General features: G+C 41.6%; 1 protein-coding gene across 1 annotated transcript in view; it reads right to left on the minus strand.

Annotated features, from left to right (window-relative positions):
* Positions 1–1070: 1070 nt before the first annotated feature.
* The window catches only part of LOC135554607 (serine/threonine-protein kinase/endoribonuclease IRE1-like), a 31473-nt gene continuing 13910 nt past the window's right edge, over positions 1071–18633 (minus strand). Inside the window, exons 9-15 of the mRNA XM_064987003.1 lie at positions 18163–18265; positions 17602–17795; positions 16090–16237; positions 5173–5300; positions 4838–4961; positions 4480–4550; positions 1071–4238 (exon numbers count right to left, since the gene is read on the minus strand). Coding sequence (XP_064843075.1) covers positions 3987–4238; positions 4480–4550; positions 4838–4961; positions 5173–5300; positions 16090–16237; positions 17602–17795; positions 18163–18265 — 1020 coding nt within the window. The 3' untranslated portion in view covers positions 1071–3986. The remainder of the gene's footprint in view (positions 4239–4479; positions 4551–4837; positions 4962–5172; positions 5301–16089; positions 16238–17601; positions 17796–18162; positions 18266–18633) is intronic.

The following is an 18633-nucleotide window of genomic DNA, read 5'->3' on the forward strand; positions in this document are numbered from 1 at the left end:
TAGATATGATGTAATTCATTGCCAAGAGACAGAACACACTTACCTTGTTTCTTATGGCCCGTAGAAAACTTACAACAGAGTCCTCTTTATATGCTCCTTTGCATTTTTCAAGATCTGCAGAGGGAGGAGCGACAGCCAGTAAGCAAACAATGATAACTACATCTACAGTATAGCAAGAATTGATCCAGAATTATGTCGTCACGAGAGGCAATCATTTTGTGATTCCACCAAGAAAGGAGATGTTGCTGTAGCCTGGTCCAGATCTGTTTTAGCCAACACCTCTGACAATCATTGTCATGCCAGTCATGGTGCTCTTGAGTTGGACCAGGCTAAAGTGGCTGTGATATACAGTGCTTCAATTATATTAAGGACTTACAGTCTGTTGATGTTCAAATACTGGTCCTCAGACACCACCTTTCAGGAAGATCCTCAGTGATGTGTTCCATCCAGTTCCTCTTGACCACTTTTTCTGCCTCTGACTCCAGCTGATTGATGATTGCATCATACAACTCCTTCAGCTTTGACTATGCATCAATCCAGTCACTCACATCCTACAGTGGAAAACATGGCTTAATTCCTCAAAGATCTCCTTTATTGCCTTATTGCTGTATATAGCTAAGGGAGTCCACAATTTCAGATGGCCATAAAATAACTAAATAAAATATTTGGCAAACATGGTATGCATAATGCTCTAATTAATGACTCAAGGCCAAACAGACTCCAGAAAGAGATTCCAGTCATCGAGAATGAGGGCTACAGTATTGCCTCTTGTAGTTCTATTTACTGTATCCCCATTGTAGTTATTGTTGGTAAGATTTATTCAGGGAATAAAATGACTTGATTTTCTATTATAACTGAAGGTGACCAATTATACTTGATCGTGACCTGGAAGAACATCAGTTGTTTCTCCAGGCTCCAGAAGGGGTGTTTGAGCACGCTCTCAGTAGAAGGCCTCCACTGGGCTCTATAATCAGCATCTATTCTATCAGGTGTTTGGCCAAGTTCTCTGGGATAGTGTGAGAAACACCCTGTGGTAGGATTTTAACAATGAGGCAACAACAATACAGAACTGATTTTTCCTGCCCAGAGTGAGGCTTTTATTTGCAAAGTGAGGATAAAGAGCCGGCAAACAGTACAATTATTTACACAATCAAATAAATAGACCTTACCCTGTCTGTCTCTAAAACCATGAGAATACAGGCTTCTTATACCCCTACCCATAATGCATTTAACCAATAAAAGCAAGGCATTTCACACACTGATCAATCAACATTCAAAATACATACAATACAGATCATAAACATACTTGAACATACAGTATACATGCACACATATCAATAAAGGGGCTTCCCCTGCTTTAAGCATGAATACAACCTGGGATATAAACATGTACATCCCCCGGGATAGGCTACTACCACATTATCTGTCCCATTCAATAACTATGCAGTCGAACCACTGCTTGCCCATCAATTCTCAGACCAGGAAATGAACAGAACCCTCTTCAATAAACAAAGAATACAAGATAATCATACTCATTTCGGACTACCTTCACATTTTAAAGCTGCAATATGTCACTTTTTGGGCGACCTGACCAAATTCACATAGAAATGTGAGTTATCGATCTGTCATTCCCATTGAAAGCAAGTCTAACAAGCTGTAGATGTTCTATATGCACTATTTACATGCTTCCCGTTCTTTAGTTTCATTTTCACTCCTTTTACTTTCAGTTTTGTACACCAGCTTCAAACACCTGGAAATACAATATTCTTACTATTGAAGAGATATTTCACCACAGTTTAGATGGTGCAATGATTCTCTACACTATATTACTTGTTTTGTCACAAACTGAAATTAGGCAAACTATTGCAATTTAAGAAACCAGGAATGGCAGAGTGATTTCTGCATATTGCACCTTTAACGAACCTATCAACATTCTTTTTGAAGGACAGACTATCATCAATCCAGATGCCTAGATATTTATTAGTTGGGGACATAATCAGTGAGGGCACCATCCAATGTACGTATGCATAAATCATCAGATACATTTTTTATGTGATTTGGAATATAATATATACAGTGCCTTGCGAAAGTATTCGGCTCCCTTGAACTTTGCGACATTTTGCCACATTTCAGGCTTCAAACATAAAGATATAAAACTGTATTTTTTTGTGAAGAATCAACAACAAGTGGGACACAATCATGAAGTGTAACGACATTTATTGGATATTTCAAACTTTTTTAACAAATCAAAAACTGAAAAATTGGGCGTGCAAAATTATTCAGCCCCCTTAAGTTAATACTTTGAGGCGCCACCTTTTGCTGCGATTACAGCTGTAAGTCGCTTGGAGTATGTCTCTATCAGTTTTGCACATCGAGAGACTGAAATTTTTCCCCATTCCTCCTTGCAAAACAGCTCGAGCTCAGTGAGGTTGGATGGAGAGCATTTGTGAACAGCAGTTTTCAGTTCTTTCCACAGATTCTCGATTGGATTCAGGTCTGGACTTTGACTTGGCCATTCTAACACTGGATATGTTTATTTTTGAACCATTCCATTGTAGATTTTGCTTTATGTTTTGGATCATTGTCTTGTTGGAAGACAAATCTCCGTCCCAGTCTCAGGTCTTTTGCAGACTCCATCAGGTTTTCTTCCAGAATGGTCCTGTATTTGGCTCCATCCATCTTCCCATCAATTTTAACCATCTTCCCTGTCCCTGCTGAAGAAAAGCAGGCCCAAACCATGATGCTGCTACCACCATGTTTGACAGTGGGGATGGTGTGTTCATGGTGATGAGCTGTGTTGCTTTCACGCCAAACATAACGTTTTGCATTGTTGCCAAAAAGTTCAATTTTGGTTTCATCTGACCAGAGCACCTTCTTCCACATGTTTGGTGTGTCTCCCAGGTGGCTTGTGGCAAACTTTAAACGACACTTTCTATGGATATCTTTAAGAAATGACTTTCTTCTTGCCACTCTTACATAAAGGCCAGATTTGTGCAATATACGACTGATTGTTGTCCTATGGACATAGTCTCCCACCTCAGCTGTAGATCTCTGCAGTTCATCCAGAGTGATCATGGGCCTCTTGGCTGCATCTCTGATCAGACTTCTCCTTGTATGAGCTGAAAGTTTAGAGGGACGGCCAAGTCTTGGTAGATTTGCAGTGGTCTGATACTCCTTCCATTTCAATATTATCGCTTGCACAGTGCTCCTTGGGATGTTTAAAGCTTGGGAAATCTTTTTGTATCCAAATCCGGCTTTAAACTTCTTCACAACAGTATCTCGGACCTGCCTGGTGTGTTCCTTGTTCTTCATGATGATCTCTGCGCTTTTAACGGACCTCTGAGACTATCACAGTGCAGGTGCATTTATACGGAGACTTGATTACACACAGGTGGATTGTATTTATCATCATTAGTCATTTAGGTCAACATTGGATCATTCAGAGATCCTCACTGAACTTCTGGAGAGAGTTTGCTGCACTGAAAGTAAAGGGGCTGAATAATTTTGCACGCCCAATTTTTCAGTTTTTGATTTGTTAAAATAGTTTGAAATATCCAATAAATGTCGTTCCACTTCATGATTGTGTCCCACTTGTTGTTGATTCTTCACAAAAAAATACAGTTTCATATCTTTATGTTTGAAGCCTGAAATGTGGCAAAAGGTCGCAAAGTTCAAGGGGGCCGAATACTTTCGCAAGGCACTGTACTTGGTTTTACCTGCATAAAGTACCAATTTCAGTTAATAAAGGCTTTCGGCAAGACAATAAAGGCAGATTAAAGCTCTGACAGAACCTGGTCAGCCATCGGTGAAATAGGAGACACAACAGTGTCATCTGCATACAAGTGAAAGTGATTGCTTCTTCTTCAGACAAACCAATATTGTTCATGTAAAAAGAAGCGTGACAATCCAGTGTACTGACGTAGATTGGAGGTTTGCTGGTGTGGGATGGAGTACTTCTCAGCGGAGCGCCTGACATCACACTATGGTCACATTTTTTTAGTTGTTGGCTTGGTTGTCGTCACCTCAGGCTCTGGGTGTGTTCTCTTCTGCTGTCTAAGTTTCTTGTTGGACTTGAGGTAGTAGTGTTGTAAAGTCAGCTCCTCAGCAAAGGAACGCACGGTGAGGTAGGTGTGCAGCAGCAGGTGGGGGAAGCGGGAGGTGAAGTAGGAGACAAAGTCATCAGGGATGGAGCCCAGAGTCTCCTGGACCTCCTTAGGAGAATCGTGGTAATGGTGTTTCTATGAGAAACAACATGTTGCTTATAAAATGTAATTTACACACATTTAGTTTCTTGTGTCAGATTTACATAAATACTACATTTAACAGGTTTATGGGGTTAGTAGGTGGCATAGAGGATGCCTGCATCCTCTCATGTTTTGGACTAATTAAATAATGTTTTGCAAATATACCAACATGTTTTATTCTGCTTCATTTGTGTATTTTAATATAGTATGGCAATTGTATTTGGACAGAACACACCTTGTTTCTTATGGCACGTAGAAGACTTTTAACAGAGCCCCCTTCATATGTTATTTTACGTAATTCTAGATCTGCAGAAGGAGGAAACATAGCCAGTAAACAAACAACAACAATTCTATTAAGATACAGAATTATGATATCAAGAAAGTTTGTCATTAGTGTAATATAATACAACAACAAAACAGAGATGTTGCTGTTGTCTGGTCCAGCAATAAACTCATCTTGAAAATGTAGTCATGTCATTCATGACACCTCTGATCTGGATGTTAATGTTACTAGAAATATACTGTAATAGAAAATGGCTTTACAGGCTGCAAAGTGTTGCTGTTCAAACGCTGATCTCAGAGCAGTCACTAACCTTTCCGCAGAACTGCTGTGATGTGTTCCATCCAGTTATTCCTCACCACTTCCTGTCTCCCTGACTCTAGCTGCTGTATGATTGAACCATCCGATGTCTCATTTACAATTCTGTCACTCACGTCCTACAGGGGAAGACAGTACTTTAATTAATCCAACATCTCGTTTACCACCCTCGTGCTGTATGCTCAATGGACTCCACTATTGCTATATATTCTATTGATAGAATACCCATTGTTTCTGCTGTTGCAGTTACATTTTTCCCTAGTAGAATTAAATAATATTGTAATCTAGCTAACTGATATTAGCTATGCATTGATTATACTTTATTGTGACCTGGAAGAACATCAGTTGTTTCTCCAGGATCCAGAAGAAGGGGTGTTTGAGCACACTCTCAGCAGAAGGCCTCCTCTGGGGCTCCATGTTCAGCATCTGTTCTATCAGGTCTGTGGCCACAATGTCCTCTGGGAAAGATAAGACCAAACACACACACAGACACAGTAACCATGGGCAGGTTCAAGGCCAAGGCACTTTGTTCATTCAAAAACATGGTGATGAAAGTACCCACACTGGACACACCACGTCATATGAAAGTACCCCCACTGGACACACCACGTCATATGAAAGTACCCACACTGGACACACCACGTCATATGAAAGTACCCACACTGGACACACCACGTCATATGAAAGTACCCACACTGGACACACCACTTCATATGAAAGTACCCACACTGGACAACCCACGTCATATGAAAGTACCCACACTGGACACACCACACCATATGAAAGTGGACAACTGGACACACCACGTCATATGAAAGTACCCCCACTGGACACACCACTTCATATGAAAGTACCCACACTGGACACACCACGTCATATGAAAGACACACTGGACACCACGTCATATGAAAGTGGACACCACATCACTGGACACTGGACCACGTCATATGAAAGTACCCACACTGGACACACCACGTCATGAATGAAAGTACATCCACACTGGACACACCACGTCATATGAAAGTACCCACACTGGACACACCACGTCATATGAAAGTACCCACACTGGACACACCACATCATATGAAAGTACACTGGACACACCACGTCATATGAAAGTACCCACACTGGGCACACCACATCATATGAAAGTACCCACACTGGACACACCACATCATATGAAAGTACCCACACATGGTACCCACACACACACATCATATGAAAGTACCCACACTGGACACACCACATCATATGAAAGTACCACGTCATATGAAAGTACCCACACTGGACACACCACATCATATGAAAGTACCCACACTGGACACACCACATCATATGAAAGTACCCACACTGGACACACCACATCATATGAAAGTACACCACACTGGACACACCACATCATATGAAAGTACCCACACTGGACACACCACGTCATATGAAAGTACCCACACTGGACACACCACATCATATGAAAGTACCCACACTGGACACACCACATCATATGAAAGTACCCACACTGGACACACCACATCATATGAAAGTACCCACACTGGACACACCACATCATATGGACACACTGGACACATCACATCATGAAAGTACCCACACTGGACACACCACATCATGAAATGAAAGTACCCACACTGGACACACCACATCATATGAAAGTACCCACACTGGACACACCACATCATATGAAAGTACCCACACTGGACACACTGGACACACCACATCATGAAAGTACCCACACTGGACACACCACACCATATGAAAGTACCCACACTGGGCACACCACATCATATGAAAGTACCCACACTGGACACACCACATCATATGAAAGTACCCACACTGGACACACCACGTCATATGAAAGTACCCACACTGGACACACCAGTCATATACCCACACTGGACACACCACGTCATAGGAAAGTACCCACACTGGACACAACCCACGTCATATGAAAGCACCCACACTGGGCACACCACGTCATATGAAAGTAACAACACTGGGCACACCACATCATATGAAAGTACCCACACTGGACACACCACGTCATATGAAAGTGGACACACAACTGGACACACCACGTCATATGAAAGTACCCACACTGGACACACCACGTCATATGAAAGTACCCACAATGGTACCCACACACACCACGTACCCACATATCATATGAAAGTACCAACACTGGACACACCACATCATATGAAAGTGGACAACTGGACACACCATCGTACCCACACTCATCATATGAAAGTACCCACACTGGACACACATCACAACTCATATGAAACACACCACATCATATGAAAGTACCCACACTGGACACACCACATCATATGAAAGTGGACACACATCATATGAAAGTACCCACACTGGACACACCACGTCATATGAAAGTACCCACACTGGACACACCATGTCATATGAAAGTACCCACACTGGACACACCATGTCATATGAAAGTACCCACACTGGACACACCACTTCATATGAAAGTACCCACACTGGACACACCACGTCATATGAAAGTACCCACACTGGACACACCACATCATATGAAAGTACCCACACTGGACACACCACATCATATGAAAGTACCCACACTGGACACACCACATCATATGAAAGTACCCACACTGGGCACACCACTTCATATGAAAGTACCCACACTAGACACACCACATCATATGAAAGTACCCACACTGGACACACCACATCATATGAAAGTACCACACTGGACACACCATGTCATATGAAAGTACCCACACTGGACACACCACGTCATATGAAAGTACCCACACTGGACACACCACGTCATATGAAAGTACCCACACTGGACACACCACATCATATGAAAGTACCCACACTGGGACACACACCACATCATATGAAAGTACCCACACTGGACACACCATGTCATATGAAAGTACCACACTGGACACACCACGTCATATGAAAGTACCCACACTGGGCACACACATATGAAAGTACACACCACATCATATGAAAGTGGACACACACTGGACACACCACCACGTCATATGAAAGTGGACAACTGGACACACTGGACACACCACGTCATATGAAAGTACCCACACTGGACACACCACGTCATATGAAAGTACCCACACTGGACACACCCGTCATATGAAAGCACCTACACTGGGCACACCACATCATATGAAAGTAACAACACTGGGCATATGAAAGTACCCACACTGGACACACCACGTCATATGAAAGTACCCACACTGGACACACCCCACGTCATATGAAAGTGGACAACTGGACACACCACGTCATATGAAAGTACCCACACTGGACACACCACATCATATGAAAGTACCCACACTGGACACACCACATCATATGAAAGTACCCACACTGGACACACCACGTCATATGAAAGTACACACACTGGACACAGCACTTCATATGAAAGTACCCACACTGGACACACCACTTCATATGAAAGTACCCACACTGGACACACCACATCATATGAAAGTACCCACACTGGACACACCACGTCATAGGAAAGTACCCACACTGGACACAACCCCGTCATATGAAAGCACCCACACTGGGCACACCACGTCATATGAAAGTAACAACACTGGGCACACCACGTCATATGAAAGTACCCACACTGGACACACCACATCATATGAAAGTGGACAACTGGACACACCACGTCATAGGAAAGTACCCACACTGGACACACCACGTCATGGACACACCACATCATATGAAAGCACCCACACTGGGCACACCACGTCATATGAAAGTACCACACACTGGGACACACCACGTCATATGAAAGTACCCACACTGGACACACCACATCATATGAAAGTACCCACACTGGACACACACATCATATGAAAGTCATATGAAAGTACCCACACTGGGACACACCACGTCATGAAATGAAAGTACCATATGAAAGTACCCACACTGGACACACCACGTCATATGAAAGTACCCACACTGGACACACCACATCATATGAAAGTGGACCACACACTGGACACACCACGTCATATGAAAGTACCCACACTGGGACACACCACGTCATATGAAAGTACCCACACTGGGCACACCACTTCATATGAAAGTACCCACACTGGACACACCACATCATATCAAAGTGGACAACTGGACACACCACATCATATGAAAGTACCCACACTGGGCACACCACGTCATATGAAAGTACCCACACTGGGCACACCATGTCATATGAAAGTACCCACACTGGGCACAGCACATCATATGAAAGTACCCACACTGGACACACCACGTCATATGAAAGTACACACACTGGACACAGCACTTCATATGAAAGTACCCACACTGGACACACCACTTCATATGAAAGTACCCACACTGGACACACCACATCATATGAAAGTACTCACACTGGACACACCACATCATATGAAAGTACCCACACTGGGCACACCACGTCATATGAAAGTACCCACACTGGGCACACCACATCATATGAAAGTACCCACACTGGACACACATCATATGAAAGTACCCACACTCACATCATATGAAAGTGGACACACAACTGGACACACCACATCATATGAAAGTACCCACACTGGGCACACCACATCATATGAAAGTACCCACACTGGACACACCACATCATACCACACTGGACACACCATCATATGAAAGTACTGGACACACACTGGACACACCACATCATATGAAAGTACCCACACTGGACACACCACGTCATATGAAAGTACCCACACTGGACACACCACACATATGAAAGTACTGGACACCACAGTACCCACACTGGACACACCACATCACACATATGAAAGTACCCACACACCACATCATATGAAAGTACCCACATCACATCATATGAAAGTACCCACACTGGACACACCACGTCATATGAAAGTACAACTGGACACACCACATCATATGAAAGTACCCACACTGGACACACCACGTCATATGAAAGTACCCACACTGGACACACCACATCATATGAAAGTACTGGCACCCACACCACATCATATGAAAGTACCCACACACACCACATCATGAAAGTACCCACACTGGAAAGTACCCACACTGGACACAACATCATATGAAAGTACCCACACTGGACACACCACATCATATGAAAGTACCCACACTGGACACACCACGTCATATGAAAGTACCACACACTGGACACACCACATCATATGAAAGTACCCACACTGGACACACCACATCATATGAAAGTACCCACACTGGACACACCACATCATATGAAAGTACCCACACTGGACACACCACGTCATATGAAAGTACCCACACTGGACACACCACGTCATATGAAAGTACCCACACTGGACACACCACATCATATGAAAGTACCCACACTGGACACACCACGTCATATGAAAGTACCCACACTGGTCATATGAAAGTACCCACACTGGGACACCACGTCATATGAAAGTACCCACACTGGACACACCACATCATATGAAAGTACCCACACTGGACACACCATCATATGAAAGTACCCACACTGGACACACCACATCATATGAAAGTACCCACACTGGTCATATGAAAGTACCCACACTGGACACACATCATATGAAAGTACCCACACTGGTACCCACACTGGACACACATCATATGAAAGTACCCACACTGGACACACCATCATATGAAAGTACACTGGACACACTGGAAAGTACCCACACCACATCATATGAAAGTACCCACACTGGACACACCACATCATATGAAAGTACCCACACTGGACACACCACATCATATGAAAGTACCCACACTGGACACACCACGTCATATGAAAGTACCCACACTGGACACACCACATCATATGAAAGTACCCACACTGGACACACCACATCATATGAAAGTACCCACACTGGACACACACGTCATATGAAAGTACCCACACTGGACACACCACATCATATGAAAGTACCCACACTGGACACACCACATCATATGAAAGTACCCACACTGGACACACCACATCATATGAAAGTACCCACACTGGACACACCACATCATATGAAAGTACCCACACTGGACACACCACATCATATGAAAGTACCCACACTGGACACACCACATCATATGAAAGTACCCACACTGGACACACCATATCATATGAAAGTACCCACACTGGACACACATCACATCATATGAAAGTACCCACACTGGGCACAACACATCATATGAAAGTACCCACACTGGACACACCACATCATATGAAAGTACCCACACTGGACACACCACATCATATGAAAGTACCCACACTGGACACTGGACACACATCATATGAAAGTACCCACACTGGACACACCACATCATATGAAAGTACCCACACTGGACACACCACATCATATGAAAGTACCCACACTGGACACACCACATCATATGAAAGTACCCACACTGGACACACCACATCATATGAAAGTACCCACACTGGACACACCACGTCATATGAAAGTACCCACACTGGACACACCACATCATATGAAAGTACCCACACTGGACACACCACATCATATGAAAGTACCCACACTGGGCACACACACTGGTCATATGAAAGTACCCACACTGGACACACCACATCATATGAAAGTACCCACACTGGACACACCACCACATCATATGAAAGTACCCACACTGGACACACCACATCATATGAAAGTACCCACACTGGACACACCACATCATATGAAAGTACCCACACTGGACACACCACATCATATGAAAGTACCCACACTGGACACACCACATCATATGAAAGTACCACACTGGACACACCACATCATATGAAAGTACCCACACTGGTCACAACACATCATATGAAAGTACCCACACTGGACACACCACATCATATGAAAGTACCCACACTGGACACACCACATCATATGAAAGTACCCACACTGGACACACCACATCATATGAAAGTACACACCACATCATATGAAAGTACCCACACTGGACACACCACATCATATGAAAGTACCCACACTGGACACACCACATCATATGAAAGTACCCACACTGGACACACCACATCATATGAAAGTACCTACACTGGACACACCACATCATATGAAAGTACCCACACTGGACACACCATCACACTGGACACACCACGTCATATGAAAGTGGACAACTGGACACACCACGTCATATGAAAGTGGACAACTGGGTAATATTTGGTGAAGATTTTAATCAATGAGAATATAACCTACAGTATATTTACCCACTAAAAAGACAGCCAACAGTTGTTGAAAGTGTGTTGTTATCACTATGCTTTAGACCATCTACTGTAAAAGCACAACCAAATTACAATGGAACAATATTGTCCATTTCTGGTTTGTTGTTACCTAAATGTGTTATCACTGCACTTTCAAACATTTAAAACAAAGTTAAAATGGGAATGTCAGATATTGTGTTTATTTATACAACTACTTAATGTGTTATTACTGTGCTTCATCTAATAGCACAATCAAATGAACTGGATTCAGTTGATTACATTAAAAGTAAATGGTGCAAGTGATTAATGCCATTTTGAAATTCTGTGCAGATTACATAGGAAGATATTTATTACAGTTACATCAACATGTGGCCATGGATGTGTTACTCATTTTAAGGTTGAATAAATACTGTTACAATAGTTTGTAAGATAACTTTAGGCTAAGGCTATATTACATAAGTAATTTTGAATTGTGTTTGGTTGACAACGCAAACAAATATCAACATGTAAATGAGATACTGTATCAACTGTTTGGATAGTTCCATCTGAGCCACTGGCTTAAACCTTAATCCTTTTATTTTTGGTGGAGTTAGAGACGTGAATCCAACATATCATTTATTAACTGGTCGACGAGTTAATAGGCTATTTACTGTATCGCGAAAGTTATCATGAATTTGTGTTTGGTTGTCAACGCAACCAAATATCAACATTTGAAGAGTTTCATTCTAAAACACGATTTATCCATTTTCAGAAAGTTTGGTAAATTGTTTAAAGAAATTATGAAAGAGATTGGTGTGTTTTTTTTTACAATCTAATCATGGCATGGGGTTGTTCAATGTCAGAAGTGTTTGTTTAAAATCTATCACTTGATGGTTTCATTTGAGTTGTTTTGCTAAATGCTATATATCTGTCTCACTCAAAAGATAAATAATTTGTACTGCTAGTTTTACACATGCAAATGTAACAAATTACTAATTGTTTACTAAAGAAATGTACAAATTATACATTTGTGACATCAATATTAAAACGTTTTGTGTATTATTCAATACAGTAATATCTGTATATCAACCATTTAAATGAACATTTTAGTCATTTAGCAGATGCTCTTATCCAGAATGACCTACTTAGTGCATTCATCTTAAAATAACTAGGTGAAACAACCACAAATCACAGTCAAATATCCATTTCAACTAAATAATGGACATATATAGTTTAGCAAAAGAACAACATTTTCATACACATCATACAAATCTATGAATAAAAACAGTAACATTTTACACACACATGAAGTTACCCATAAGCAATAATTTGTGAAGAAAAAAACACAAATGTGAAAAATTGGTAGTTGTAGCGTTTTGGAAATAAGCTCTTCATTTGAAGGAGATTATCTTCTGTTTAGATAGTTCCATCTGTGCCACTGACTTAGTCTGGCTTAGACTGGCTTTAATTCCAGTTTGTCAAAACCCTGGATGGGAGATCAAAGGGATAGCTGTAGATAGATCTATTCCCCAGTAGGAGGTGCTGCCCAGCCTAATGTGATTTACTGATAGTGTATATAATGTTGAAGATCTGACTAGGGTTGCAAAGCTATCAGTCCTTTACCAAAGTTACTGGAATTTTCAGTACTTTTGGTAATTAACAAAAAAATCTATGTCAACTACTTTTTTGAAAAATATATAAATATATAGTATTCATTTTATATTTCTTTGTCCATACTGTCATTGAGTTTCTAGTAGATAGACCATTATTTTTCAAGAGAAAATAGCCAAATGAATGAAAAATGATCTTATCAACAATGGCATTATTTTCAATTACCTCTGAAACTCATCCAACTATTAATTATTTTCTCAACTGCCACCAGTTTGATTCCAAAACACTGACAATAATTACATATTCACATACTGTAGCAAAATAAACAAGTGTGTAAAAAATATATAAAGATAAATTAAATATTCTGGTAGATTCTGGTAGTTTACTAGTAAACTTTCAAAGTTTCCAGTAATATACCCTCCCTTTGCATCCCTGGATCTAACATTGTTTCAATTGAACAAATTCAACATATTTTATATAAGGTTTGTCTATGTTGAACATTGGTTACCACAATGACATAATCCTGTGGTTGAAATTTCACCCTCAAAACAACAGTTTACGCTTTTGACTTTTTGCAAATTCAATGTATTTTACACATAGATTCTACATCCCAATACGTTGGCAAATTACATTCAAACAACGTTGATTTAACCAGTTTGTGCCCAGTGGGTATTTCATCTGAACCAATGTGATGATTATAATGAAGAAAGACACAGACTTTTAGTTGAGACAAAGATGATGACAAAAGCAATCAATGGCAGTGCTTATTATAACATTTTATCAGGCCTCTCTCAAAGACAACATTTGAGATCACTATTCCATAGGGTCAAATTCTGGCTTAGTGTCTATAGATGTAGGATCTTAATTTTAATACTCTTTTGTTGTTGAGAATTTTCCTGCTTGACAGGAAATGCAAACTTGTAGTGTATTTGTGGTTAAAAAGTCTTCTAAATTGTGTAAATTCCGCTTTGAAATTTCTGAATTGATTTGCCCTAACAAAAAAAAATGTATTAATCCCTACAAAAATGTTAATTAAGTTTAAACTAAATAATAATTCATATTTCCTGTTGCTGCAAGATTGTTTTCCTGCTGTAGCAAACTAGCTCAAATTATGATCCCACATTTACATGGGCCATTTACAGGAATGAGAACAATACTAGTTTTGGTTAATCATAAGTGAGAAGGCACAATGTTTCAGGTCATATATTTATCAACAATATGCCATTTAAAAACCCACAACCACCATTAGCAAATAGCCTACATTTTCTTTATAGTTCATTTTCAAAGTTAGGCTACATGATGCCACTGCAAAGAAATTACTATTTTCCTTTACTTTAAATTAATTAGTACTCCGATGATCATTTCAGAAACAACCTGTCACATCTGCTCCTGCCACACCCCCTAGTGGACATCCGGTGTCTCCTTGACCTGCAGCCACTGCTCCAGTACACTCTCTCTCCCCTCCCTCTCTGTTTGTGTGTGATTATGTGGTTGGAGACACGTGTGCTGGAGCTAGAGCTGCTCCTTACCAGCTGCAACCCGTTCCATAATCAAGAACTCTACAAATACTCAGTCCTGCCACTTCCACTCTGTCAGATTGTAATCTCTGTTCAGTCAGTCATGCTTCTAGCTATTTGTTATTATTTAAGATCCTGTTGTGCCTGTTTCCTTGCCTGACGCTGTTTCTCCTCTCACTGCAGTTTTGCTGCTCTGACTCTGGTTCCTGTCTCTTGTTGCACATCTCACCACCGTGCTACTCTGTCTGCATTCAACTCACCATCACACCCTTGGATTCCCCTCCGGACCTGTTTACCCTGTCCCAACCCAGCTCACTCCAACCTCAGCCTCTACATCTGGTTTCCTACAACTCCTCATCACTCCCTTGGATTCCCCTCCGGACCTGTTTACCCTGTCACAACCCAGCTCACTCAAACCTCAGCCTCTACATCTGGTTTCCCACAACTCACCATCACTCCCTTGGATTCCCCTCCGGACCTGTTTACCCTGTCCCAACCCAGCTCACTCAAACCTCAGCCTCTACATCTGGTTTCCACAACTCACCATCCGGACCTGTTTACCCTGTCCCAACCCAGCTCACTCCAACCTCAGCCTCTATATCTGGTTTCCCACAACTCACCATCACTCCCTTGGATTCCCCTCCGGACCTGTTTACCCTGTCCCAACCCAGCTCACTCCAACCTCAGCCTCTACATCTGGTTTCCCACAACTCCTCTGAGCTTCCCTGGATCTGAACTTCATCTCTCCCTGTGTTACAATAAATAACTTGGTTCATTCATCCCTGTTTCCTGGTCTGAGTCTGCTCTTGGGTTCCCCTGTGCTAACACAACCTTTCAGTTGTACACTAACCTTACCATGTTTGTCTTTCTGTAATCCGTTAAGGTTGTATTTGCCATCCATGATATTAGCAGTCTGCCGATAGGGTTCTCCAAATGGATGTTCTCCTCCTGTCAACACATAGTAAAACACACAGCCGGCAGAGAAGATGTCCACAGCACTGGTCTGTAGAGGGAGAGGAGTGTCTTTAATAATAGTTGTTTCAGAACAGTACCACAATCATTACCCGTTCTAATCTTCAGGCAACCTTAAAGAATAGTTCACATTTGTCAGACTATAGTTAGGTTTCCATCCAATTGGTGACAGAGTTTCATGCAAATATTCTAAAATCTACATAAAGAAACATTTGCATTTTCCTGCCTGTAGTGTGTTCCCACCAACCGGACTTGTTAAGGATAACGATCAGTGCGTCATGACTTAGTTCTCACCTTTCCTTTTTTATCATGTACGGAATCAAACTCAAAAATGTTTCCATTGCATTTTCAATTCTACTCATAGTTTTGTCACAAAAACGGTTGAATTCAATAGAAATGTGCCTACTCTATATCTGCTCTCTAGCTAGCAGATACAGTAGTAGTAGTAGTAGGCTAGTCGACATGAGATTATGATGGATAAGAGCGAGAATATTTTTTGTCAAATGGAAGTCAAACATCGATCATCATGTCACCAGAATAAGACCCTCAATATTTATTGGAAAGGAGCATCAAGCTCATCACCTTTCACTTTTTGGGGGCAGCAGTGGTTAGAGCGTTGGGCAAGTAACCGAAAGGTTGCGAGATTGAATTCCCGAGCTGACAAGGTGAACATGGGTCGGCAGTTAACCACTGTTCCTCGGCCGTCATCCTGTTCCGAGGCCGGCATCGTAAATAACAATGTGTCTTTACTGACTTGCCTCGTTAAATAAAGGTACAAAATATTTTACAAATCACACTACTGTCAAGTTCAGAATTTATTTCATGTGTAGCTTAATAAACGGCTTGGTTTCCAAAGTCGTAGTGGGAGGACCACACAACATATGACGTGACTCCAAGTTTACTTCAGTATGATGGTTATTATATCAATATTTGAGCATGAAGCCGTTTCCACTGCCATTTCCCGCATAAATAATTTTACAGGCACAAAAAGATCCCACCATGTCGAACGAACAAATTATCTATTGGCAATCATAAAATTATACAGAAACTTCCTGGTTCCATCATTTTTAATGGTATACTTTACTGGCATAAACATTTTGGATTAAAGAGGTTATTGTCTAATGTCGAGCATAGTCCACATCCCACACCATGGTTGTGTAGATGGTGCCTATCTTTCTTATGTACGTATGTGTAATATACTGGAGCTTGATCTCCACAACAGATGAACTTTGATTTTAGGGTGAACTGTTCCTTTGAGCAATGGGCCATTCCTGTTTAACTCCTGTAAGGAAATGCCAATTAGCCTATTTCATCACATTTCTTTCTGGATTATCTCTGAATCTGTAATGACTTGAACAGTTCTCTGGTCCAGTGTAAAGATCATGAGCCACTCACAGGGTTTACTTTCCTGCTGTCATCCAGGACCTCTGGGGCATTCCAGCCCATGGTGCCAAGGGCTCCCGACCTCATACTGTAGCTTTGTCTGCTGTCCGCTAACTGCTTACTCATCCCAAAGTCTGAGATCTTGACCGTGACTGAGTCAGAGTGGTCTTTCAACAGGATGTTGTGGGGCTTCACATCACGGTGGACTGGGGAGAAAAGATCAGGATGAATCAGTCTACTGAGTTGTGGGAAGATCATAGATCTGATCAATGATAATATAAAGAAAGGTCATTAATACTGTAACTTCATTAGGATTATCTACAGTCTACAGTATATACTGGGCTCCTGAGGCGTGCAGTGGTCTAAGGCACTGCATCTCAGTGCTATGGGTGTCACTACAGTCCCTGGTTAGATTCCAGGCTGTATCACAACCGGCCGGGATTGGGAGACCCATGGGGCGGCGCTCACTTGGCCCAGCGTCATCCGGGTTAGGGTTTGGCCAAGTGGTTTCTTAACTGGCTTGCCTAGTTAAATAAAAGGTTCAATTAAACGTTTTTAAAATGTAATTAGAACCTATGTTGTGAGAGTGCAGGTGTTCCAGTCCTATCATGGTCTGCTGCAGCAGCATCACTGGGTTCAGTCCGCGAAGGTCAAAAGGATTTTCTTTAGTAAAACACTGGAAGAGACACCCAAGTATTAGTGCGCTGATGAACCCCAAGCATTCTAACCTTGGAATGTACACTGAACAAAAATATAAACGCAACATGTAAAGTGTTGGGCCTATGTTCCATGAGCTGAAATAAAAAATCACAGAGATTTTCCATACTCACAAAAGTTGTGTTTCTCTCAGAAACACAAATTTGTATACATCCATTAGTGATAATTTCTCCTTTGCCAAGATAATCCATCCAACTGACAGGTGTGGCATATCAATAAGCTGATTAAACAGCATGATCATTACACAGGTGCACGTTGTGCTGGGACAATAAACGACCACTCTAAAATGTGTAGTTGTCTTACACAAACACCAGCAATTTCACACAG

The sequence above is a fragment of the Oncorhynchus masou genome, chromosome 14, assembly GCF_036934945.1.
Source record: "Oncorhynchus masou masou isolate Uvic2021 chromosome 14, UVic_Omas_1.1, whole genome shotgun sequence".
NCBI lineage: Eukaryota > Metazoa > Chordata > Actinopteri > Salmoniformes > Salmonidae > Oncorhynchus > Oncorhynchus masou.